Source organism: Anticarsia gemmatalis, chromosome 13, assembly GCF_050436995.1.
Source record: "Anticarsia gemmatalis isolate Benzon Research Colony breed Stoneville strain chromosome 13, ilAntGemm2 primary, whole genome shotgun sequence".
In the NCBI taxonomy this organism is placed as follows: Eukaryota; Metazoa; Arthropoda; class Insecta; order Lepidoptera; family Erebidae; genus Anticarsia; species Anticarsia gemmatalis.
Window position 1 is genome coordinate 12,762,130 of NC_134757.1, and position 27,851 is coordinate 12,789,980.

Consider the following 27,851-nt stretch of genomic DNA (forward strand, 5'->3'; position numbering starts at 1 on the left):
TTGAAATATAAAATATTTTATTTTTACAAAAACATTATCACCGTTTTTCTTTTTCTTCCGCCCCACCCACTTGCTCCTCAATGCACGTTTCTGTAAAACATTAGATACACAAATTAGCACTCAGTAATAAATTGGGGCGTGGAACATAAAGTTGCGCGGTAAAGCTGCACAAAAACGCAGTAAAGTAGTTACGTTATCTCGACAACGTATTGCACTTGTTCGTTGAATTCCTACTATAATTATTACTGCATGTCTAGTGCAATGGTTAATCGTGCATGCAGATTCACGTTATGTGTCTGTCGTGGTACAAAGCGCACATTTGCAACTAAATATGCTCGTGAATTGCAAGATTAGCGCGTGTGTAGCGCGTTCTAATTGTGGGGATTTTGTTGGACAAAAATGTTTCATTCGATTTTGCGGATTATAAGCACGACTTTTTACACTCGGTATTACAAACACTAAAATTCACATTTAATGATAAGATTTTACACAAAAAATAATGACTACTACTTTATTTTCTAGACTCTGTAGCGCGATTCTCTGCCAATATCGACTATTGGCAAGCAGCTAGCCATCGAAAAATTTTGTAAAAAAATGTGATCAGTGCCTTTAGCGGGCGTCGTAGAAACTATTTTACAGTACACTATAAGTGTCAAACTCTTGTTACTCGTATATATGTACATATGTACATATCGTATCACTTTCCGAATATTTATTGTTGTAAAGACTTCAAAATTAATTCCTTAAAAATACGCTAGGGGCGCTGATTGATTTTTCAAATACTTACCATCATCCATGTCATTCCAGGGTTGTGTATCAGCTGACATCAGGAACACAAATATAAAGTTACAGAAAACACATGCTCCTGCCACTATGAAGAATATTATACGCCACTGTGTGATATTCGTCTGTAAAGAAAACAATAAATTTGAAGCATGTACACATGAGTCATTTAAGGTGATAAAACATGTATCAAGTGGTTCCTGGATCGTACATTCTTAAACCAGCTAAATAAAATTTAAAACGGTTTTTCAATTATGAAAATTATTATAAAACGGCCCTTTCCCCTAGGTTCATCTTAAGCAGTAGAAAGGTAAATAATTTTTGAGTTACGTGACTGCGCCACGTTAATACCGTGTGATACAAGTTAAGATTTTTTTTGATCTTAAGTTATTTATGACTTAAGTGATGCATGCTGTGGTGATAAATGATATACTCACCAAATCAGTGACAACGTTGGAGACCAGAACAGGTAATAAAACAGTGCAGCCGGTCAGCAAAGAGTTGCCTATTGCCATCAGAGTACCGCTGAAGTTTGGAGCTAAATCAATGTGATTTACCTGAAATAAAAGTAGATGAGAAATCAAATATATTATATACATAGTTATTTCTAATTCATGTTTATCGTTGTATAATTAAACTCTAACTACACAAATTTTAAACTGTAAATCAATCAATCTCTCGATACGTTTGTTGAGACAATGCTTTGTGGAGAAAGTTGAGCTACAGTTTAATATTTATTTTTAACGAAATTAACTTGTTTCAGTAACAAAATAGTCCAAGTTGACACAAAAAAAATACTTTTCAGACTAAAAATTCCCTCACAATTCTTTTCCACGAGAAAATAAACAAGCTCAGTGAATTTCAAAATTAAAAGCTTACCATCCACCCGGTATGAACTCCCATGTGACATGCCATAGTGACGACGAGGCAGGTGACTGCGGCCGCTGCGCTGTTCGCGTACGACGCACACACTAGTGATATAGCCAGCCCTAGTTGCGCTAGAAAATATTTTAAACTTTAATATAAAATTCGATGTAAAAAGTGATAAATGAGAAAATCGCTTTCCTTAGGGATTGTAACGTGTAGTAAAATATTACTTTCTTAATTTAAAGTGAGTAATGAGATAGTTTTGATGATAATTTTTTTTCGTCGAAGGTGAAGGTATATTAAAGTTCATTCGCTTTTTGACATTTATATTGATGATCCCATGTAGGCCCGACTCCCATGTAGTGAGAGGTTAGGATATTGTCAAACACCAGGCACTTAATTAAACCAACTACTTGCGCAAGTATACATTTAAGTTCTATAGAGTTTAGAAATCAGTTTTCTGATTTGAACACCAAACCAAAGGCCTATAATGTCCTCCTAGCCGATACGGCTACGGCGGTCAGTTTAATTGAAACTGGCCATCTGTTCAGGACTTTGTTTATAGTGTCCAAGTGTGTGCACAATACACAGGTACACTCTCTATTCCATCACTCTCATAGTCTGGTGGGACGGATAACCGACACAACCAGTGAGAGGTCAGGCGCAGGACCGACGGCTTTACGTGCTCTCCGAGGCACGGAGTCTTCGACCTCAACTTCCCAACTCCGGGCAATCTCTAAGAAATTCTTAACAGAAAATCTCAGAAAGGACTTTTTGGCCCGACCCAGGATTCGAACCCGAGACCTCTCGGCACGGCAGCCGCATATACTACCGACCGCGCCACAGAGGCAGTTTAAAAAAAGGCCTATATATCTATATTGGAACAATGTTTAAATATAAAAATAATACTAACCGATAGTATTAGATATTCTTCTAGCATTTTTTACAGTAACAATGTTATGATTTGTGCAATAATCTGATATCCATCCAAAACCAAGGCTTGTGAAGAAACTGGCCACATATGGCAGTGACGAAAGAACACCACTCTGAAAACACCAAAATGACATTACAAACTTATTGAAAACAACAAAGAAAATGATGCATCTGGTCCTTGTGAGATTATTTATAGGATTCCAGAAATAAATTTGATAATTCATAACATTAACAAGCTTATTTTCTTAAGTGTTTATCATTTTACGGTCCGTTGGTTGCGTAGGTATTATGTCTCTCTTTCGTTAGAATGCAATCCAAAGGTTGCTGACCTTTATATAATAATCAAAATAGTCAAAGTCACCATAGTTAAAAACTTTATTAACGTAAAATTTTAAACTCTGTTTAGTTGAATTATCATTATTTTATAAGGTTGTAATACTCACGTTCTTAACATTGATGCCAAGGATATAGTGAATGTAGGAAGGTACTTGATTGAAGAAGAACACGAAGGAGACACCGCTGGCGATGTGTGTGGCGTGAGCACCCCAGAGTGGTTTCGATGTAAAGATCGCTTTCCATGGCGTTTTTGGTTTCTGTAATAAATTGGGATAAAATGTTAATAGCAAACATAACGGGCAATGTAATGAAAAATAATTTATTTAAAAACGAAACTCTTTTTATTTTTGAGCTACATAGTAGTTATAGATTTTTATGGTATGCACATATAGGGATATATTCAATCGTCGCTGTCGGACAATATTTCATTATCTAATTGATATGTCCCAATGTTTGTTGGGATAATTTCAATAGTAGTTCAAAGTTTGGTTACGTATCCAGCGACAGAATTTTCCCATATAACATCAAATCAACATTGTAAATCTAATCAGTGCCTCGATTCTCTACTACTGTCGTCTACCGACAACCGAACTGTCATCGAGAAATTTTGAATGAAAATCTGATCAGCGCCTCTGACGGGTGTCGTAGGAAACGTTTTGGCAGTACATTCTAAATGTCAAAATTTCGATAGCTAGCCGGTCGTCGGTAGTCGATAGTGGTAGAGAATCGGGGTACAGGTATAACATAAATTATTTTATGTTCTTACCCGAACACTTTCTTTAGTGCCTCCTAAGATAAAGTTTTTCTCCTCTTCACTGATCGTCTTATGCTCCATCGGTGTGGCTGCTCCGAAAACAGTGAGTAAGGCACAAGCAACAAGCGATATTACTCCAACAGCATAGAACGCAGACGGCCAGCCCCAAGAACTGGCTCCAAGGAAACCACCTAGTTGGAAACCTATGACGGTTCCTAATGTTGTTCCTGTAAAGGTATAAAAAAATTTCTTTACTTATTCCCATAGGGGAAGACAGAGAACAGAGAACTCAGACCACTTGTTACAATCCTTAAAACTACCTTTACTTCATTCACATCCATACATCATAAAAGACCACCGGTTACAAGTGCTACTCTCATGACCTTTTAAGAGGTCATGCATGTCTTATTCTCTTCTAGAGAGTCACCTCCCAATGTTTTGACTTTTATACATAACTAGCTGCCCCGCGCAACTTCGCTTGTGTCACATAAGAGAGAATGGTTAAAATTTTCCCCGTTTTTGTAACATTTTTCGTTGCTACTCTGCTCCTAATGGCCGTAGCGTGAAGTTATATAGCCTATAGCCTTCCTCGATAAATGGGCTATCTAACAGTGAAATATTTTTTCAAATCGGACCAGTAGTTCCTGAGATTAGCGCGTTCAAACAAACAAACTCTTCAGCTTTATAATATTAGTATAGATAATTTATTTAAACACATATATTGTTTGGATTTTATTTATATTTCTCCTTTTTTGGTCACAATACTGCCCATAGGTATCTTTCCAAACTAAGAGGAAAGATACCTTTGCTTTTAATTTTTACGAAACGAGAATTGTCAATATTTGTAAACGGGCTTAAAACTCTCAAGCGCAAAGTATATCTAAAATTATTTGCGAGATCTTTATGGCAAGAATATATGATAATTCCAGCTCAAGTAAAAGAAACAAATACTTTAAGACATTAATATATTCGAACAGTTTTAGACTGTGTCAAAATTTAAATTTACAGACCTTTAAAACATTAATCAAAATTTTAAAAGCATTTTCTAGCTATTAACGTCATTTCAGTCAGTTGTACAAGCAGTTAATCTTGAAGAGGTGTGTCTATCTTATCTCACTATTAATATGTCAGAACTTGACGCAGAGCAATTACTTTACATTCAGGATTATTTTGTGCGTGTGGAGATGAAATATCGCGTATCTTATTTATTGTTTGATGAATAAATATAGGAGTGGGAGATAAGGAGCGTTATATAATTGTGTCATGTGTTATTACAGTAGCCAAAAGGCTTTAGTCTAGCTAATGAATGGTACATTGACCTCACGCGTATTGGCAAGAAATGATAATTGTTATTTGGATGGTAAGACAAATAAACAACGACATAGAATATCTAAATGTTTTTTTTTTATGAGAGCTATTTGAAATCTTATCATTACCCTAATCACATCAAGCTGTAAAAAAGAAACGGTTTATATGTAGAGCTAAATGAATGGCTAACCATGTATGAGTAAACGGCAAGACTTAAATAATCATTTAAAAAAGACATTAAAACCAATTAGATTTATTATTCATAAAAAAGACACCAAAAATACATAATTTACAAAGAACTAACAAACTTCTTACTGACTTGGGAAAGTTGATAGCTAGCTGCAGAAATAACTGAATATTTGCATCATTTTGATTCAAGATTTCTCCATGGTTGCAGCAAAAGCTTCTTTACAAAATTTACAATCATATCTGTCATGAAGATCATCACTTACCTATATACACATAACTGCTCATCATCGCTCGTTCACTGACTGCCACCCATTTTGCCACTAGACTCTGAATGCTTGGGTACGTTCCCGCTTGAGCTAGTCCTTGGAGGATGCGACAGCCACATGCTGCCTTCCATCCACCCTGGAAAAGTGTACATAATTTATTATTAACAATACAATTAACTTTACGGAATTCGCATTTGACTCGCGTTCTCAACTTGAGTTCGGACTCGTTGCTTAGCAGTGGAACAGTAAAGAGTTATATGCTTTTTTTATTTTATCTTTATCTTTTCTTTCTCCTTGGTCTTTGCTTAACCCTTTAGGAAAATGTGTGATTTAGACTATGTATATTTGCATTACCTATATAATTTTTCATTTAGTATCAATAATAATATGTTTACTTTAAAAGTGCCTTTCGCATTTATCATATTAGTTGGATATTGATTTCTATCTGTATGACACACCGATTTCGATAACGACCGCAACAAACGCAACGTTTGAATCGTTGTGACGCAGCGTGGCAGATGGTGCGTGTCGTTAGTGTCTTGCGATCTACAGTTGTGTGAGAAATTACTCTTTAATTGCTATTGGCTACGCATTTTTGTTGAAATTAATAAAGAAATATAACCAAACAATTCAGCGATGGCTGGTTTTAAATTTTTTTACAACTGAATTCGATTTTTAAGCTATAATAATATTATTTTATTGCAAAATGTGTACATAACATTTTATCTTTTACGCCGCACTAAGAAATAAAGAGAGCAGTGATAGCCGAGTGGTATAAGTTGACACCTCCCACGCAAGTGGTCGCAGGTTCGAACCCGAGGCAACACACCAATGACTTTTCGAAGTTATGTGTGTATTATAAATAATTATCACATGCTCCAACGGTGAAGGAAAACATCGTGAGGAAACCTTGCATGCCTAAAATTTGTTTAATACATTTATTGAAGGCATGCAAAGTCCCCAACCCGCACTTGGCCAGCGTGGTGGACTCAAGGCCTAATCCTTCCCTCATTACGGGAGGACACCCTTGCCCAGCAGTGGGACATTAATGGGTTAAATTTATTGTATTTATTTATTAAAAAATGCGTTTATGTCGCGGGGATTTTTACAAACATACAAGCAATGGACACAAAGAACAAACAATACCTTAATTGTCACAACACATTTAGATCAAATGACATCGGTCTTGGTTTTTTTACAAGATGTCAGAATTAAAGGAAATAAAAAACTTTTCAATTTACAAAAGATAAAATGTCTTTAAGGCTCTCTATTACAGGTCTAAAGTTAGAAATATTGTGACCCTGTCAATATCCCATTATCACACTTACCCAAGTAGTCAACCAAGGTGTCAATATAGAAGCGATCCCACTAAAGAACAAGCTGGCCTGCAGCGGCAGCTTCCCTCCCCAGCGCTGACAGATCATGCCGGTAGGGAACATCATGATGCAGTAGCCGACGAAGAAGGAACCTAGTACCATCTCTTGAGTTGACTTCGGCCAGTCGTATGTCTGAAATGAAGAGTTATTTATTGTGATTATTTTCTATCATATTGGGGTTCTTTTTAAGGGCCAGTTTCACAGCATGTTGACTATTTGGCGTATAAAGTACATCTTTATGAAACTAATTACAGAAGTGTGTAAGTATTAGATACCTGGTGGAAACTGACCAAAATATTGTTATAATTTGAATTATTCTAAGTAAATTTCATACATTTTACAGGCTTACCTGTAGGTAGAGGCTTCATAAAGAAGCAGCAGCAAAGGAAAATCTGAATAGTAATACTGGGATTGAAATAGTAATTTTTAAGAGCAGTTTTTTACTTGAATTGTGGCCTAAATATTTAACTGTATAATTTCAACTACAGTAATTCAGTAGCTTTGGTAGCTCTAAATAAAACTAAGCTACAAAACAGACTCACACTATTTCATCACTTGCACAACGAGATAGAAGGAACAACTCGATTGCAGAACTGTTATTCTTATGTTGAGTCAGAAAAGTCAACTTCAATCATAGAACAAATTTAGACCGAAAACTTAAAAGCAATTTCCTATTACCAGTTTGACTTCAGTTTCAAGTCGACATAGTCCAATATCTCTCAATCATAACTAAGGATATTGTATCACAATTCATGTAAACCACACCCACTAACTCTCCATTAGGGAACGTATTAATTTAGTATATTAGTCCAAGCCGTTATTAATACAAGTAGTGTTCCACTAATGAAGACGTAGCTGACTGCTAATGATAATATAACTTGTGTTGCGATATTGCACTGATATTGTGTGTTGGAGATTTGCATGTGTTAATGGTTTGATTTAGTTAGATTTGCTCAGATGGGGTTCAGATTGTACCAGATTTAAACAGCCTTGATATTCAAGTAGACCAGGATCTTGATACCCTTATTACACATAGGCATGGATGTTTGTAACATAAACTTCACAGAATTTCTGTACTGTGAGTGCAAACCATGCAGTATGGGGTTCGCTTTTATACTTTTTAAAAAGTATTTATTTCCGTAGTAGCATTACGACGTTAAACCCCCAACCCGCACTTTGCAAGCGTGGTGGACTCGAAGCCTAACCCCTCCCTCATTACGGGAGGAGACCCTTGCCCAGCGGTGGGACATTAATGGGTTTTAATTATTATTATTTATTAATGTAATTGTACTAGTTTCACACTCACCTCGTGACTTTTTTCTGACGTATGTAAAAAGGCTTCAAGAGTCTCATTTGTTATATTTCCTTTAACACCAATAGCTGCATCACCTTTATATCTTGTTAGGTAAATTGCAGTATTATTCAGTATTTCAGATTTGTCTACATGTGGACTCGTCATGGCTACTATGGTGACTCCTAGATGTCCTCTTGATATGAAGTTTACTGCAAGACTTAAGAAAAATAGGACTAGCTGGATGTGTCTGATGCCGTATCCATATTTTTTGGGGATTGTGGGTTTTTCTGAAATGATAAAGTAACAAGCATTATTTCCAGTTTCTCTCTATTTATTTTTACTGAAACCTGGATTTTAAAAACGTTTTGAGTCACAAAATGATTGATTGATTATTTATACAAGACATCAGATAAGAATACTTTAACTGCAAAAGTTGAATTGCTTATTAAAAGTCTCCGGTCTGAATGAGAGGAGTTTATAGTAAGATTTATCCTGCTTTTCACACTTCAAAGACATTTTGTTCAACCTTTTAAAAACTGCTTGAAAAACTCTTAGGGAAGCAAGCTTTTTTAGTCTCATTTTGACACTTTCGGTAGCATCCAATGCTAATATTTATTTTAATGCTAATCAGTCAGGAATTGAATCAAATCTTTAAAATCACTATTAACTAACAAACAATCGACCAAAACCTTTGTAAAACTATTTCCAGTACGTCAAAACTAACTTACCTTCAACATTTTCTTTGTAAGGAACTTCTTTATACTCATAATCAATTTTTTTCTCCCCATTTTGTATTGTCTTCATTTTGTTTCTAATTTGCCGTACAGTAGCTCATTGATATAAGTTTATTATGAACATGCTGTTATAAACGCTGTGTTTATGTAAGATTATGTGATTCAAAGAGTAATTATTTGATACAGATGTGCCGCTCCAGAGAAAGTAACTATAACATACACATACATTTTTACTTTTAAAAAAAAATTACTAATAAAAAAAATAGCGTTTATTTTTTTTTTTTTTGTGTCACGATTTGCAGGTGGGGTCTTTTAAAATAAACAAACAAAGGACTTCTGGTATTGTAGGCATCCAAAGGCTACATGCCTGTTTGCCACCTAGGTTAAAAAACCTATTTTCATATTTTACTATATTTTGTGTATACTAATGAAAAACAAGCCGGGTGTGTTATGTACCTACCACTATAACGTGCATAAGTAATACTGTTTTATTAAATGTTGAGGATGTCAACTAAAACAAACCAATAAATAAGCTTAGATACTTTAAAACATTATCCACTGTGAAATAAAAAGTTAAAAACAATAAAGTCAAAGTCAAAGTCAAAGTCAAATATTCTTTATTTCATAAACTTTAACAAGTATTTGAAATCGTCAAAATATTTTTTATCTACCACCGTTTCGGAAAAGCTGTTGCTCGTGAGAAGAAACGGCAAGAAACTCACGGCTTGCTCTTTTTAAATGTCAATATTTCCAAATTAATAACAATGTCATAATAATGAGATATAACAAATTAATAACAATGTCATAATAAATTAATAACAATGTCATAATATCAAATTGTAATACATTATTTTGAAATAGACTTGGTAGAAGCAGCACAGTCCCAAGCTTTGTTATCATCTAAATAATCTTTAATAGTATAATATCCCTTACGACATAAATTACTTTTAACTAATAACTTAAATTTATTGAGACTTAAATTTTGAATTTCACTCGGGATTTTATTGTAGAATCGCACACACTGACCTCTGAAGGATTTATTTATTATTATTATAATAAAAATAAAGAGTTAAAAATCTCCACGGAAAGGACTGTCATTCCCATTAAATTCTCGTTAAGCCAAACAGCTCGTTTAAGAGAATAAAATATGAAAATGCAAAGCAGGCAAGTTAGTATTTCACTAACTGACCGGCGCGGCTTCACTCGAACACTTTTTAACCTCAATAGTGTTCATTTTCTGTCTACAGCTTCATGCTAAATTTAATCGAAATCTTTTATGGATTTTCTCGGAGAAGTGTAACTGACAGACAGACAGACATTCACGTTTATAAATCTTGTTTCCGCTCGGGACTGCTACAGTATTGAAAGATTTCCTGGGGTAAAAAGTATAATCTATGAGTTAAACTAGATTACGATTGGTTTTGGCTAACGTACATCTAACCTCACAATTTTTTTATTTATAATATTTATTTTCTGTTAATTTCTTTAAAAAGTAACTCTCGCGCTTAGAATTGCTCTTGTGTCGTGGGGACTTTTAGAAACATTTAAACAATGGACACAAAGTACAACTAGACCTCCCGACGCAACGGTAGCAGTGTGGCGATTGCGCCACGGAGGCAGTTTTCACAATTTTGAAACTTTTGCGTTTTTATTATATAAAAATATAAAAATAATTAATTATTATTATATAATAATAATTAATTTTATATAATAATAATTAATTTTTATTAATACGGGAACTAACTCGAACACACATTTCATCTCGGAATACCTCTGACGTTTCGGCGCAGGTTACATTGGTCGTGGTCGCAGGCTGAACTTTACCTATAATATGCTTAAAGAAAACGATAGTTTTAGTTGTCGTTATTTATATATATAACTATATATTTAGAAGTATATAAGTTTGTTTATCAGTTGTATGGTTTCCATAGTACAAGCTCTGATAAGACATTAGGAATCACATGACAGTGTGTGAGTTTTCCAATGATATTTAAAAAAATAAGTTATAATATCCCATCTGTTTTGTCAGAATTTTTGATCTATATTCTTATCCTTATTTAAATATGTATTATGAATGCAAGTCAACGTTTATTTAATAATTTAGTAGTAGATAATAATTATTAAAATTAGTATGACTGTTTTAAATTTCATTACGGAAGTTTGGTATTTCATGATGGTTATTTTTGAAATTGATAAGAGCTACTTTTGTTACACAGAAAGTGCGTATATCAAAAAATCCTTGAAAAACTTGGGTTTCGGTAGTTATTGTTATTTTGTGCGGCAGATCAAACATTATACTGTTACTGCATGTAAATAAAACAAATTAATTTTAATGTGTTATGGTCCCGTTTAAATAGCATTGTCAAGGTTTTAACAATATAACATTCACCCAATACTAGCTGACCCGCGCAGCTCAGCCCTAGCGCCCCTCACGCTTTATTGTTTTTATTTAATACCGTGCATTTTCAAATTTATTCACTTTTAACACCTTTTCTGGACTTCCACAAATAATTCAAGACCAAAATTAGCAAAATCGGTCCAGCAGTTCACGAGTTTTAGCGAGAATAACGAACAGCAATTCATTTTTATATCATTTTATATTTGTACTAGCTGACCCGCGCAACTTCGCTTGCGTCACCTAAGAGAATGGGTCAAAATTTTCCCCAGTTTTGTTACATTTTTCGTTGCTACTCCGCTTCTAATTACCGTAGCGTGATGATATATAGCCTAAAGCCTTCCTCGATAAATAGACTATTGAACACTGAAAGAATTTTTCAAATCGGACTAGTAGTTCCTGAGATTAGCGCGTTCAAACAAACAAACAAACTCTTCAGCTTTATAATATTAGTATAGATAGTATAGATTCATTCTTGAAATCTATATAGATTTCAAGAATAATGGTTTGAACGCAATCAACTCTATATTATTATAGAATTTTATGACAATTTTTTAAGTTGATGACTAGCTTTGTGTGTGTTAACCATCAGAATAATGCATGATATTCTTTACATAAATAAGGAGCAAATCTGGATAGGGATGTCAGAACTAAATAAAGTTATTTTTGCTTAATACATTTATTTATTTACAATAAAAATATGTCACAATACTATTTACAATACTAAAATTTATAATAAATCTTTTGATGGTTCTAATGAAATAATATTTGTACATACGATCACTAAGACTAGATACATACATATTTATTATCCTAAACCTTTCCTTAGAAGTTCAATAGTAATAATTACTTCTCCAACCAAATATACAAGATACACTTGTCTAAACTGGAGTTATTAACTACACAACCTTTTTTGAACTCATTACTGTCCCACTTGTGGGTAAGGGTCTCCTCCCGAATAAAGGGAGGAATTAAGCCCTGGGTTTTTAATAATTATTTAAAAAAAAAATTATAGATTCTGTGTCTCTAGATTGTTTTCTTCTTTCTGCGACATTTCCTTCTCCTTAGCGACGTTCTTTTCTTCTATTAGAGCGAGTTCTTTTCCTTCTGAAAAAAAAGACGTAAGAAATCATATTATTATGAAAGCCCAATTTCACCACTTCAAATAACTATCAGATAAAATTTTGACAGTAAGTTGTTTTCAAACATTTGCTGCCATTTTATCTAGCAAATAAGTGATTGGACAATTATTCCTAAACTGTGAAATGAGTTGATTTTTTTTAATAATCTCAAAGCCGACAAAGTTTTTTTCACTAAGTAAATGGAAATGAGATCTGGAAATAGCAGGGTTCTTTACCACTATTGACTATTACAGCCTAGCTATCGATAAATTTTGAATGAAAATTGAACAGTGTCTCTAGCGAGCTCTATAAAAACTATTTCGGCTGTACATTTTAAATGTCAAACTCTCGATACCCAACAGTACCGACTATAGAGAATTGCGCATCAGCACCAACGACACAAAGTCAACTCTAAGTGTAGGAGTTGTATTGAAATAGACGAGGAATATAATTAGTTCATACCCGAAGCAACGTGAAAGTTCTTTAATTATTGTTGTTCCAGTAGCTAAAATATAATTGACCTATTTCATATTCGATTTGTTGCTTAATTCAGTACTCGATTTCAAATCAAATTACTAAAACGGCTGTATTGAAAATTTATGCAAAACGTTAATTATCCTGGTTCAATTATATACGGTATATGATTTGACACAATTATATTTCAATCTGCCCTTTCTGCAAAACAGTGAAAATACATTATACCTTATTCGAAAACTTGTAGTATCAAAAATTTACTGTAAAACAAAGAGTAACGTACAGAAAATTTACTTCGACCAAAAGGGCGATTTACTTATACCATCAAGAATGAACCAATTTTGTATGAACGACTGATCAACGCTTCTACGGGAAGCCGTAGAAACGGTTTTTGAGGTGTGTTTAAATGTCAATCTCGACACTTACAGACTGTACAATCGCGCTACAATTCTCTAGAGGATCTTTCTCACGGATTATTGCAAGCATAGTAGTATTACCTATAGAATTAGGTAGGAACAAGAAGTTATTTTATTTTATTTTCCTATGTATCACTATTATAGAGAAATTATAGTAGGTTGCTGGTATACCTTCCTCCTCGCCATAGAAGTTCCAGGGCTGAACCTCTCCCTTGGCAAAGATGACGAAGATCGCGTTAGTGAGGACCTGTAGCGCCACGAATATGCAAAACACAATCTGCCATTGACGGTGGTTTTTCTGAAAACATTAGACATTACTTTATTATAGGTAAAAATGTTACTGGGTACGATTAACCCTAGAAAGATAACCTACGCCTCAGAGGCGCCCGCGTCCGTTTGACATTGCTGTCTCTTTCTAATGAGCGCGCGTATCTACCTGTCCTTTTTAGTTAGCTTTTTAGTTAGTTGTAGTTAAGTTAGTTCATTAAAAAAAAAATATTAATATATCGTACGCCTCTAAAGCGCATGGTTATCTTTTGTGGCAGTCAAAATATAGTTATCTTTCTAGGGTTAAGGGACTAGTGATTTCCAAATTAATTATAAGAATTGAGGTTTTCATAGCCCGCTTCGCTCACCAGTCGGTGAACAATCAGTGGGTGAAGCAAACTTAGCGCGTACATGATTTGGATCGCATGCTTCAGAGGACTCGTAAAAACATTGATTCGGTTGTTGTCGTTTAATACAACAGTGCCACTAGTTCGACAACTAACAATGAATGAATCAATTAATTAATTCACCTTAGAACAAATGTTTTTTTTTTTCAAAGTACAAAAACTTTCAACAAATGTGATCAAACTTTCGACTTCCTTACGTTTAATTTGACCAACTTAACATTTTCACACATTTTCTTGAAAATTAGTTAGTTTTCATCATTCTACCGTAGAACAAATACACTTTACAATTTACTCCAAAGTCTAACAATATAATTATTATCACGTCAAGCTTATGTTATCTACTTGTACTTCAAGTTTTAAAGCTAACACAAGGCTCTCATTAGAAGTTGCGCTACAATACAATAGTGGGTTAAGCAACCTTAACGCGAGCAGTTAACAGATGGGTGGCCGCATAGTAGTAGCAAGTGGCGCGATTGGTAGCTTATGCGACTGATTTGCAGAAGTCTTGGGTTCGAATCCTGAGTCGGGACAATTTATTTTTTTCTGTTTTTTCCTGTTACGTGTTACATCACCTTGATAACACTATTGTGCGATAAAGTAAAATAAAATTTTAAAATTAGTTAATTTTCATTACTCTACCTTAGAACAAACACGCTTTATAATTTACACCAAACTTTAACAACATTATTATCACGTCAAGCTTATGTTATCTACTTGTACTTTAAGTTTATTAGCTAACTACCCGTAAGTTTGGCTTCATTAAAACTTGTTCGTTGATTCTAGGTGTTGTGAATACTAAAAGGAATAATTGCTAGTTAATATTTCCCTGAAGTGGAAGTAAGTGAGTAATTTTATTAAGTTATGTTATAAGTCATGTTGACAGAGGCAGTGTGTTTTGATTTCCAATTTAACTAAAATAGCAAGCATTCGTCACAATTTTTTTGTGGTTAGTGATTTGTGTCAAACTTGTTCAAGGTTTTCTAGGTGTGTGACATGGCTTAACAAAAGTTGTATTATTTTAGAATAGCCAAGACCGATTTTTAACAATATTTCATAGGGCAAGATATAAGGCTGATGATTACATCAGCATCAACACTATTTAACGAAGCCAAAGATGGTTTTACCTATAACCGTTAACCACTTTTATTGCAATTCGCTATTTATTTACTTTCGAGTTGCTTGTGAAATATTTATTAAAATTGTTATTAGGCACTTTTAAATTGATTTCTTCCTGTGTATATGCCTAATCTGTATGAAAAACTTGTGTCTAACTAACTAACACCAGTTTTCTAAGAGATTTCCCTCCCGTATCTTCCAAGATCACAACAACACAAGTACAATGTCTTATCTAAGTAATTTGGCACTCACAACATCGGTAACAATGCTGGACACCACCACGGGAACGAGGAGTCCCGTTAAATTGCCCATCATGTTCCCCAGGGCCATTATCGGCCCGGCGAAGTTCGGAGCCAAGTCTATTTGGTTTATCTGAAACAAAAGGAAAGTTGTACAGCGTTTTGAAGATTGTAGAAGAGAAAATTTCGTAATGCCAAACATTTTTGTAACCACCACGAGACATATTTTCTCTTTTTCATTTCACTAAGAAGTGAAAGAAATGAAACACTTTCAGGCAGCTCATTCATGTATCATATATCATGTATTGCACAGCTGCAGTGGTAAAAAAAAGTATTGAAGTAATGCAATGACTAACACAACTAGGTACATTGCGAAGTTTTTGTACATTAAAGACACTTAAAATATAGTTTTTTGTAAAAATATTCACGAAATCGGTTTGTTTAAGATTTTCTTTTAATTTTTTCAATAATTTTGTAAGATGACAGTTTTAGAATAATTTAGACCATTGTGTTTAACTCGATGCTTATAAACAGAAGATTATTTATTTTCTTAATAAATTTAGAAAATAATATTGTTGAATCAATTCTACAGCAGCTAAAGTCTACAACGTACAAAATACCATGTCTCATTTTTCGTTTTGAGCCAATCGCGTGCAATTCGATGTTACAGTTAAACTCCACCTGGCAGAGCTTGGCAATACCTCACAAGTGTACCAAGATACCAGTTTATGAGCAATTTACAGATTTATTGGTCAATTTAAGGCTTTACGGGCAATGATCTTGTATTTGACCATTTATATTTTTGTCGGTATACATCGTCGTTGAAGCTTTTTAAGGAAATAAAAAATGAATTTAAAGTCAAAGGATCTTGCCGGCTAATTAGAATCAATAGTATTAATACGCTCATCTTGACTGATACTAGATCACGGAAGCCCGTTGGCAAATAGAAATGTTATGCAATTTGAAACAGGGGTCGCCAAGTAAGTGGACAATGTTTCGGACCTATGTTTACTCGTTATAAAAGTAGTGTAACTGTTTGTTCTTTACCTTACCTATGTGCGAAAACCCCTTGTCTCATAAAGCAAAAAAAAAAACATTAAAACAATACATCAGCTCGAAATTAATGTACTTACAAGAAATCCAACATGAACTCCGGAGTGCATTCCTAGAGACAAAATAAGGAATGTTACAGCTAGAGCAGTGTTGTTCACCATACTGAATGCTAGTAAGAATCCTCCCGATACCACCATACCTGGAACGAAAAATCAACACAGTTATACTGTGGGTATACCAATCTTCAGAAACAAGAAAAATCAATATCTTCTTCATAATAATAGGAACAAATTGAAGCAGCAGCAGATGGGACGTTGAAAAACTATTGCTTTCTGTAGTTCTTTAAAGAATCCTCCGTAGCTAGAGACACGGTGTCTGATGCCGCTTTATTCAGCGGGCTTCTAGCTGGTACCTTTAAGATAACGCTTCAAAATGATTCGTATACCCTGAGAATTTAGATATGGACTGTCAATATATCATTACTAGCTAGTAGGGGAACAAATTTCGAAAACATAAAAGAGGCCTTAAGTTGGCAAAATCGCAATTAAAATGTAATAAGGTTCTGATTTCATAATCCGTGGTATCTTTCAAAAGACTAATGGAACTATTTTTGATGGCGAGTTATTAGTTGACTTCAGTATTAGTTTTATACTATTTATTTAAAGAAAGATAGTTACCAATAGTATTAGCAGTTCGTCTGATATTCACAAGCTTCATAAGTTTCCTGTTACTCGCGAAGTCTGCCAGGTAACCAAACGGCAACGCCATGAGGTACATCGCCAAGTATGGTAGCGAAGAATAAACACCATTCTGAAACATAATTTCATCACATTTGTTTTTTGAAAATTAAAGGTTAGGATACCTTGATTTGTTCACCCGACTTTCCGATCGAATTACATCGACCGTGGTCACTCGGTCAGATCGAAACGTCGGGTATATTATGTGTAGAAATCGCGAGAAAGAGAGCATTAAGATAGCTTGAGCAAATTTCTATTTAGCGGTTTTGTAGGTTCATGCCACTTGCAAGGTTTGGGCTCCGAGAGGGAAATAATTAGTGATTGGATTTAGTATTTCCGTCTTAAATACTTGCTACAATATGACTAGTCAGATGATAGACCTGACTCAAAAAATAATTAAGATTACACCCAGCATTTTCCTTTTTTTGGGTATTTCTAAACTGTTTAAATATTAATGAGAAACGCAAAGAATTCTAAAGAATGTTTGCATGACAGCTTTAATTTAACAGCAAATATTTATACTCTAGTATATTATGTAATACGCCGCAATGTATTACTATATAATATTTGGATTTCTTTATCTCCCAATCGTCTGGCGAGAGACCTGTTATTTTTACTACAAAACCACGTGTTTTTGGAATACGCTAGACGCTCATAGCTCACCTGTAGGGAAACGGTCAGTGGAGAAAGCAACCCTAAGAGCGGACACTTAATAGATGGGAAAACGTAACGAATTTGGGCTGAGCGTCTGTTTTGAAGGGCACGGAAAATTTCGATTCAAGTTCTTTTTTATTTTGATAACAGTCGTTAAGCCATGTCGAAAGTAAAAGTAGTTTCATATAAAATGTACCTAAATCCCGTTTAAGCTGCCTTAAAACCTTAAGACTTAGCGTAAAAATGATAGTCATAGTAAATAACTGTCACTTAGAAGTCGTTATTACGATTCATTTATATTTATTCTTTATCTAGACTTCAAGCGTATTTTCTTCTTTTGTATTCTTAGTGCTTATTAAATCTAGTTTATTAAAGTTATTTAAGCCTTTATTATAAAAGGTCTTTGGTAGATCAGAGACTAGTATTTTAATTAGCAATGAAATAGAGAATGATTTGAACGTAACCTCTAAAGCACGGAGGTACTACGTTACTATTTTGAACACCACGCAGCGGGCTCCCACCTTAATAATGTCCTCGCAAACAGTTGCTTAACCTTATGATAAACTAACTGACCGTGAAGTACGAGTGTTAGCTGCACTGCTAAAGACCGCTTGCCTTAATGTATCGCTAATTAAAAGCGACGTACCAATTAAAATATTCTTCATCAAAATAATAAACAGGATAATTCAATTCAAAGTAATTGAAGAATACGTGGACTGTCCTTCAAATAAGCGGAGTTTTAATGAAAATCCACCTAAATTGGGGGATGATTAATTATAATTTGTACTTTGATCCCTTCATCTTTGAGTGTGATGAGCATTATGAGATGACTGATTCCAAAAGTTGGAAAATCGTCAAAGGTGAAATTGTTTTGAAAGTTTCCATCAAGGGGGTGAAAGAGGGTGGAAGGGGGTGAAAATGGATGGAATGTTGACTGATTAACGATCGATTCGGCACACATTACTGTGAAGGAATTTCCCGTTGAGTGTGACTTTAATTAATGTTCTTCTAAAATGTTTTCGAAGGCGCAATTATGACAAAAACTGTGGGAGTAAATCGAAAATAGGTTACAAAATTAAATATTATTATGACACACAATCCAAAAACAAAAGAATTGTTGTTAACAATGATTTCTAAATGTTTATAACATAATAAACATAAAATGTATGTATGTTTATAACATAAAAAACGTTACTTAATTATAGCAATCGTTTTCAATCATCAGATTGAAAACGATTGCTATAATTAAGTAACGTTTCTAGTTATATTTGTTCTGAGCCTGGTTGTCAATTTATTAATATAAGTATGTATTTTGAAGTATACAATATATAAGTATGTTTGTCAATTATTTGGTTACCATAGTACAAGCTCTGCTTAGTTTGGAATCAAATGACCGTGTGCGAGTTGTCCAATAATATTAATATTAAGAATCTAGCATTGTTTTTAAATGAATGTCTTACCCTTTTAATATCGACGCCAAGCACTCCACTCATGTAGAGAGGTATTTCAGTGAGGACGAGAAGGTATCCAGCTGCACTGCCAGAATGTGACACGATCTGACCCCACACCGCTGGGCATTTGAGGATCTCACGCCACGGTGTCTTGTGTTTCTGGTGATTGAAGAAATAGGATTAAAATAGTGCTTGGAAATATAAAAAGAAGTTGTTGAAAGATATGAAATATGGTATTATGTGATTTTGGTTATTTGTATTCGTTTGAGTATTTTATCTCTTGTTTTTTTAAACCTTGTAAGTGGGTATTCAAGCGTCCAGAAAACTTATTTGAAGTAGCTTCAGGAACACAAGAAAATAATAAATAAGAAATTATATAACTAACTTTAAGACTATTTCCTTCGAGTATTCCCTAGATAAACTAAAAATCTTATGTAAGTATATGGAGCCTTGACCTAAAAATAAATATCCCAAATCCGTCTTTGCTTATTAACAAAGTACTAACTTAATTATTATAAATAACGACACTTCCACAACTTTCAAACTTAGCGAAAATCTGCTTTGACAGGTCATTAAGAGCGGAAGAAATACCAGGAATTCAGGAATTAATGAATATCTTTAATTATAACTATTAGCGACGGCGCGGCGCCCGGTTAAGAACTTGAAGAAATATAAAGTTGTTCAGACTTCTCAACAGTTTTTAAATAAATGTTTAATGGATTATTATTGCGTTAAGCTTTAGGTAAACTTGCTATATGCTGTTCTATGATATCGTGAAAGACACAAGTCGAAAATGGACTAAATTATAATGGATTAAAAATAATCTAAAAGCTGAAAAGAAAACGTTTAAGAAAAATAAAATAATTTGTTTAATTTGAAACTTAATTTCGTTTGTAACACACTCAATAAAAAAATTAAAGTGTATAATTTGTCGTCATTTCTATCAATGTGCTCCAAAAATTTAATTCCATTTTTTTCCAACAGTGTAAGATTTTTCTTTTATTTAACTACAATGAAAATCTAACAGATCCCTAAAAATTGACGCAGTTTTAAAAGTTTACACAGAAATAACACAGTAAATAAAGAGATAAGTTCCTTCATACATACCTTAGGAACAACATCAGCACTGCCACCTTCCAGAATATGCACCAGTTCCTCAGTGGTGATCCTCGGATGCTCATGAGGGGATGCAGCTCCTAGCCAGCCGAGGAGTGCACAGGCCAGAAGACTAATGGAACCGAACAGCCAGAATGACGCTGGCCAGCCTAAAGTCGGACTGCCGGCAAACAGACCAGAGACTTGAAAGGATATGATGGTGCCTAATTGGGAACCTGTCAAAAGAAAAAAAATCAGAGTGGCAGAAGAAGTAAAACACATTTGAGATGCCTCTTGGTAATGGCAGGTTAGAAAGATTGGTGATCATATGATTTAAAAAGTTTTTCAGTTCCATTACTTCTTTCACAATGGGTCCGATGGTTATCGTCAGTACACAAATAAAAAATGTAGCATAAAACATACTTTTTATGGGATTTTAATTATCTTTCATTTAATTTTCTTACCGAGGCCGTAATTATATTGTTTTATCGCACCCATACATTTTATGTTAGACCCTTCTTGACTCTTAAATTCACATTTGCCATACAAATAAACTCCCAAACAATTGGGCGTACCATTAAAAACAAACCATTAAAATTCAACAAAAGAATAAAACCACATAAAGAGCAGATACGAGCTTAAATTATACAACACCATTTATTTGACAATAAAAAAACAAAAAAGTTAAAAAAGCACCTGCAGCAACATTTAGTAAGGTTTATCTTGTAACTAACTGTATTACGCGGAACAACTTGTGTACCAGGTTTCACCCCTTTTTTCCTTTCCGGGATGAATATTAAAAAGAAAATAGTGCAGATTGCCCTAATCGTTCTTCTTCAATCTTCTTCTTCTTTTTATCGTCAGTGATCAAACTAGTGTCAAAGTTGTTCAAGCCGCCCGAAGGCGTTTGACGTGGCTTAACGACTGTTATCTAAATTGATAACAACTGAGATCGACTTTCTACGTGCCTTCCAAAGCACGGAAATGCCCAATTTCAATACCACTGCGGTCACTATGGAATCCTCTATGGAGTCCATCTATGGAATCACTGCCCAAAGGACCACAGATCGTTTTTATCGACTGGTGAGCACAATTAAATTGGCTATGGGCGCCACAAAAATAAAAAGAATAACAAACAAAATTGTCCATATATAGCGTGCAGATAAATCAAGATTTGGGTTTAACCAAATCTTGATTTATCTGCACGCTAAATATTACCAATATCAGTTGAGTAGTTAAGTCGTAAAAGCGTCATATACAAACAGACATTCGCATTTATAATAATAGTAAGTAAAGTGTGCGTATGCAAATAAGCTCAATAATATTTATGTAGAGAGAAATACCTGGTTGCTTGTATTTTCTTTGTACAAATTGCAGGCAATAAACATAGGTGTAAACGTGCTTCCCACTCGTAACTGCTAGCTGAAAACATTTTACTGCCCACTGCGTTCTACAACAGGGAATTCTTTTATTTGAATTTATTTTTAACCGACTTTACAAAAAGGATGTAGTTGTAGTTTTTATGCTGGTAACTTTTTGACTGACCAATTTTGGTTAATCTTTACATGTGAATTCATTTATTTTTAAATTTGATCCAGATTTGGCGAATAGTATTGGAGATAATCATTAATTCGTTGCTGTTACCTTTTTAGTAATTTAACAGGATTTCTTTGCGTATCATCGGTGAAACTTACGCCCTGTAAATTTTGAGTTATAATTATGGCTTGTATCGTGACAGGTGCTATTTTTGTATCTGATTGGCTAAATGCTACTGAAACTACTACTACTACTACTACAAAGGTCTTACATACAAAAATTATAAAAAATTTAAAGCAAGATAATAAATAAATTAATAAAGTAAAACACGTCAAAAACATTACATCCAAGGTGTTTGCACGTCATAAAAGTTATGAAATTCCCACACGTGAGCCGTGCTTAGTTCGGATGAGGGGTGCTAAAGTGGTTGAAACATATGGGAACATATTTTAGACGGCACCTGTGAAAGAGGCATTGTAAATGGCAGAATCTGAAACTTTGGGAGTGCTATTTTTTATGATGTCAACTATAAGTTTAGGCTATTATTTCTCAATTATGTTTAGGAACTGGGGATTGGGGAACTGGATATTAATATTTAAGAACCCATTTTGATATTTAAAGTTGTTTTAAAATTTGACGCCGAGGTGTTTATCGGAAAACAAAAGAAGGTAAAATAAACTTATTGATGCTGCAAGTAAGCCAGAGCAGCATATTCTGACAAATTCTATCAAGATTTTATTTTTTTGTTATTTTTTCCACTCTTTCCTTTCCTTTGCTATTTTTGTACATTACGTACATATACAAAAAGTAACTATGTATCTGTTTTCAATTGCCACTTTTTCTTTTCAAATCTTCTCTACAAAACAGTAGACTCGATGCATCGTAATACAACATTTTCATATTCAATTCAAACTTTGAAAATCAGGTGTGAACAACCAAGTTCTAGACCATTACAAGTTATGAATACGTTTCTGTAAGTACACAACAGTTCTATCAAATCTGTTCATAGTAAAGTAAAGTTGGTAACTTGTACATTGTTCAGAACATTGCTTCCTTAACGTCGTAATTCATAATGCTTTAGCACGTGTCGTGTGATTTATGAGTAAAAGTTATGAAGTTAGTGATGGTTTTGATTGATTTTTATGAAAAAGAAGTTCTAACAAATATTGGGCAGAAATTGAATGAATCAATTTAACGTTGCAGTGGTGATATCGAGTTTTTTCAGTTAGTCCGTGGTTTGTTTGTATATCTGCCTTATTAACACATTCCTTAAATACCAGCCCCGAGAACGCTCACGTGCCTAGTGCATAAGAAATTGTTGGCCACCCGTGATAATAGACCAACAATATTAAGAGGCAATAACCTACAATATTTAGCTAACAATTTTAAATACCTCTGACTGCTCCTTCATGTATAGCAGGAGTGATGTCACAAAAGAATAATAATTAAAATTTGTTATACTCGTAAGTCACGAACACCAACAAAATGTCTAAGCCTCATTGAAAAGTGATAAACTTACCCGTATAAGCGTAAGTGCTGAGTCGTCCTCGTTCACTCAACGGCGCCCACTTGGCCAATATTGTGTGCATACTCGGGTAATAAGCAGCCTGCGTCATGCCTTGTAACAAACGGCTTGCTGATACGCCTACCCAGCCACCCTGAATAACAAAGTAAAGTTAGACATACAAGCACTAAACAAGAGATATCCATTTCTGGGAAAAATAGAGGTCAAACAAATACTAAAATATTTTTAAATGTTTTAAAAAGTTTTAATATATTTTTCACTATTTCTCATACTTGTTTCTAGGTATGTTCGACAAAACAGGTGTCTTGTCCATGTGGAATATTCCTTAACATATTCCTTAACATAAATTAAGTTTACCGTTTTAATTAAGATTGGGATAACATTTTTGATTTCTCTTTATTGAATCCTTTAACCGAACTTTCTGATAACTTTTGCTTTTTAATATACATACATACTATCACACGCATTCCGCAAAAGTTTATTGTAGTTAATCTTAAAGCCTTTAAAACATCTTGTTGTATTCTCTATGAATTTAACGTTTTGATCAACAAAATAGTAAATTTACATCAAAACCAGTTGAAGTCGTGATAGTGTATTTTTCTCTCACCTTTGTTTGTCGCACTGCAGCCTATAAGTTATCATTTTTTGTGCTTTTGAGCTCATATCTCACTTTGACACCTTAAATTTATTAAGTGCTATTAATTTCTCGGAATAAATCGCTGCAGGCGAATATCATTCATTTTGTTTATGTCCATTTCATATTTTTGCTGCATTTTATGTTATTTTATTTGTATCTTTGGTATTCTGCTTGTAAAGTATTTTCCCGGTTAATTTCATGTGATTTTCAGAAATTCTGTTAATTTCTGAAGAACTTACTGTTAATCTCAATCTCTACCGCGATATATTTTTAAAAAATTTCAGACATGTTAAAAAATCTTTTTATTCGGTGTGATATAAGATAGACTTTGCTTAAAACAAGTGCCGTTCAAAAACTGTTACAAATAAGAATAAAAATCAAAAAGTTTTTTGTATATTTTCATATGTCCTATAAGCATTTGAAGGCCTTAGACTGTTCTATAACTATTCTATAACTTATTTACTAGGTAACGTGTCTCTCAATTTCACATCAATATGGAACTTGTTTCAGTAAACTATTAAATAATTTCGCCGTTTTCAAGATGCTATGTAAAAATATGTACTTACAATTAAAGCAGTCCAAGGTGTACAAATTGACAAGACCCCATTAACGCCAAGAGCGACCATAATTGGTAGCTTCCCTCCAAACTTCTGCGCAATCAGTCCCATTGGTAACTGCATACTTGTATAACCCACGAAGAATGCAAACGTTATAATTTCTTGCGTCGATTTGTTCCAGTCGTAAGTCTGAAATAAGTTCACTTTTTTATTTTTTTGTAGTTCTTCAAGGACCAGTTTTAGGACCCACAATTTGATAAAGCAGATTTAAAACGCAGTGAGAAGACGCCTTAGAAAGACAGATCATATTGACAGATACACAGATCATATCGGCAATGTCTTGAAAAAAGGTCAGGTGCGTACTCGTAACCGGCGGTACTGTATGACAAGATATGGATGTGAATATGGTAAGTGAAGTTTCGTAAAGGATCGGCAAGTATCGTACCAAGTGGCGTCCTTTGATCTCTGCTTATCCTTATAGGGAAAATACTACTATCTATAAACCACACTAAATAAATTAATGTAATTAGATATCAATAATACAGCCAGTAACACAGTAGCATACGGCAAATTAACATGAAATATGTCCGCTTAACCATCCAATCATAGAACAACAGCATCATGTATAATCTACTTAGCGATGATTATCAGTAAGTCAACATCAATACTGAATCCATTATGTGGCACGGAGAGGTAATCGCATTAGACGTTACGTTACATAGGTCACTAGCTATCTATTCACTTGCTAAGCCGACGCTCGCACTTAATTGAATTGGTAGGCTACTGTTATTCGATAGACGGTGCTTTGAATTTGATTCAATATGCAGTAAAAGTTAGGACAAGGCAAAGAGTGGTCTTAGAAGCTAATTTATTTTATAGTTTTAAAAAGCTGATTGGCATGATTTGTAGAAAACAAGAAAACCGACAGATGATGTGTGAATTGTCTGACCCTATGTGTGTGTAAAAGTTGTAAAAGTGTTTTTGTTAAACAATGTTAAATCCGCTAGTTAATAATATACGTACCTACATATTTATGTCATCAACCCAACTTCGTATAAAAGAAGGCTAAGGAAATGATGATATAGTTTCAACAACTGTTTTCATTTTAAAAGCTTTTTTGTATGTTAAGTGTGTAAGAGTGCAAAATGAATATTTTTTGTATCAATAAAGAGATTGAAGAACAGAATATTTTCGTAACAACATTTCATAACCTTGCGCAGATGTTCTATATTTTATCATCAATATTTGAGTATAATAATAACTGCATTCATATGACATACATTTGCACTTGCATCATTGTTTCACTGTCACATTATCTATTCATCATGACTATGTAAAACAAACGAAGTACACAGCATATGTTGTTTCAACAGCAATATGTGGGACTGCTGATCACGAGCTTTCGTGTTCGATACAATAATCAATATGTGTGTCTAGAGATTTATTTTATGCGTTCCACTGCTGGGCAAAAATCTCCCTCTTTCCTTCAAAATCTGTCTTTCCTGAGCTATAGCCCACCACGATGGATCCGCAAGTGTCGTTAAATCATTATACACCTGAGACGTGATCGGCCTCGTTAACAATTTCCTAGTAAATCATACATTTTGATGACCGACATGGGGGTATTTCCTACATTTCTGCTTAAATTTTAGGTTATAAATATAAATATTAATAATACAAAAATCAAGAACTTACTCTGTAAACGCTCCAACTGCTAATATTCTTGTCACTGTGACAACTTTCATCAATCGTTCCATTATTTTCAATACCTTCGTTTATCGTAGTATTAGTACTGTTTCCACCAATGCTGTTACAGGATTCAAGGTTGGCATTAGCCATGGCGACCATGAGGACGCTGAGCTGTGCCCTCATGGTGAACCCGAGGGTGAGGCTGATGAAGAGGAGGAAAGTTTGAAGATGCCGTACCCCGAACCCCTTGGGGGGTATATGGGGAGAAGGTTCTGGAAGAAAAAATATGTGGGAGGTTATAAATAAAAAATAAATTTAACCCATTAATGTCCCACTGCTGGGCAAGGGTCTCCTCCCGTAATTAGGGAGGAGTTAGGCCTTGAGTCCACCACGCTGGTCAAGTGCAGGTTGGGGACTTTGCATGCCTTCAATTAATGTATTAAACAACTTTTAGGCATGCAAGGTTTCCTCACGATGTTAAAACGTGGGAGGTTCCTGTTTCAAAATTGTAGTATTTAATGTTAAGTTAAAGTATAAGAGGAAAATCATTTCTGTCATAGTGTTTTTTATTTCTTACCTGTAACCTTCTCATTTTTCGGCACAGATTGGTACACGACCTTATCTCCCGCCATAGCGTCACCCAATGAACTATTATTTCATCTCCCGATCTCAGGTATCAACAGTTTACATATAAATTATTTACTTTAAAGATAATAATTAGTATAGTCGAGTGAAAAGTGTACATTAAATTAAAAATAGCACTTGATAATAGCGCCTCTTGGCTTTGTGAGATTTTAATGTTCTCTAAATATAAGATGCCAATGAAGTAAGATAAAACTTTAGATTTTCCCTTTTTTTATATTACACTTTTGACCGCCGCGACTTTGTCCGTGTGGACTTCTGTTTCTCGTTTTCACAACATTTTATATTGCTGCTCCCCTTCCCTTCAGTCATAGCGTTAAGTTTCGCATAAAGTCTTACTCAATTAAATAGACTATTCAACATTAAAAGACTTTTCAATTCGAACCAATATTTCCTGGGATTGTCGCTTTGAAACATACAGACAAACTCTTCAGCTTTATACTATTAAGATGGGTTTGAAAAGTTGATGCTCTCATGAATATGTAACAATGAACGAAAATTTTTCAGAAAACATTGTAGAACGGTGGTTTTATACGAGCGAAGGTAAAATTATTATTTGTCAAAGGATTTAGTTATTTATGCGTATTGTGACTTGGTTATTCCGAGAAGACCTGCTACTGAGAATTTTCTTTCAGAATGAACACATTATTTGTCTAATTCCAAGCAATCTTTGTAACCGACGTCATATGTCAAATTGAAACACAAAGATGGTGTTAAATGACTTTCTAATAAACAAATCATTATCAAAATTGGTCGCGGTGTTTAGGAGAAACAAACACATAAACATATATTATATCAGCTTAGCCTTTCCTCCAACTATGTTGAAATTTTTCCAGCCACACTGGATTTAGCTGAGTACCAGTATATTACATAGAGCGACTGTCTATCGGACCTCCACAACGCAGGTACTTGGATGATACGATACCCCTCGGCAAGACTGGTTGTCAGACATTCAACCTTCTGACTACTGGTAACAACTGTGAAAGATCTTTGAAAATAA

The 27,851-nt window shown here is 34.2% G+C and overlaps 2 protein-coding genes across 2 annotated transcripts; both read right to left on the reverse strand.

Moving 5' to 3' along the window:
- Positions 1 to 8,968, reverse strand: LOC142977477 (putative inorganic phosphate cotransporter). Its single transcript, XM_076121375.1, has 11 exons — positions 8,835 to 8,968; positions 8,119 to 8,393; positions 6,765 to 6,944; positions 5,434 to 5,572; positions 3,686 to 3,900; positions 3,027 to 3,176; positions 2,564 to 2,696; positions 1,663 to 1,781; positions 1,221 to 1,340; positions 788 to 908; positions 1 to 90 (listed from the first exon to the last, which is right to left on the reverse strand). Exons 1-11 carry the CDS (start codon positions 8,908 to 8,910, stop codon positions 38 to 40), a joined length of 1,581 nt encoding a protein of 526 aa, XP_075977490.1. The 5' UTR covers positions 8,911 to 8,968; the 3' UTR covers positions 1 to 37.
- A 2,939-nt stretch (positions 8,969 to 11,907) lies between these two features.
- Positions 11,908 to 26,912, reverse strand: LOC142977476 (putative inorganic phosphate cotransporter). The gene is made up of 11 exons (XM_076121374.1): positions 26,787 to 26,912; positions 26,216 to 26,481; positions 24,530 to 24,709; positions 23,321 to 23,459; positions 20,278 to 20,501; positions 19,180 to 19,329; positions 17,006 to 17,138; positions 16,409 to 16,527; positions 15,289 to 15,408; positions 13,418 to 13,544; positions 11,908 to 12,342 (listed from the first exon to the last, which is right to left on the reverse strand). The coding sequence occupies exons 1-11, from the start codon at positions 26,839 to 26,841 to the stop codon at positions 12,245 to 12,247; spliced, it is 1,611 nt and encodes a 536-aa protein (XP_075977489.1). The 5' UTR covers positions 26,842 to 26,912; the 3' UTR covers positions 11,908 to 12,244.
- Between the last annotated feature and the right edge of the window lie 939 nt (positions 26,913 to 27,851).

Bases quoted from the DNA above. Each gene is read 5' to 3' on its own strand.
- LOC142977477 (XM_076121375.1), bottom strand. From the start codon at position 8,910: ATGAAGACAATACAAAATGGGGAGAAAAAAATTGATTATGAGTATAAA. The intron at 3,901-5,433 runs GTAAGTGATGAT...ATACCTTTACAG, and splicing joins GAGCAGTTATGTGTATATAG to GAACAACATTAGGAACCGTC. The intron at 2,697-3,026 runs GTGAGTATTACA...TGGTGTTTTCAG, and splicing joins TTGGCATCAATGTTAAGAAC to AGTGGTGTTCTTTCGTCACT.
- LOC142977476 (XM_076121374.1), bottom strand. From the start codon at position 26,841: ATGGCGGGAGATAAGGTCGTGTACCAATCTGTGCCGAAAAATGAGAAG. The intron at 15,409-16,408 runs GTAAGTACATTA...CTTTTGTTTCAG, and splicing joins GAGTTCATGTTGGATTTCTT to ATAAACCAAATAGACTTGGC. The intron at 13,545-15,288 runs GTGAGTGCCAAA...TAATGTTTTCAG, and splicing joins CCAGCATTGTTACCGATGTT to AAAAACCACCGTCAATGGCA.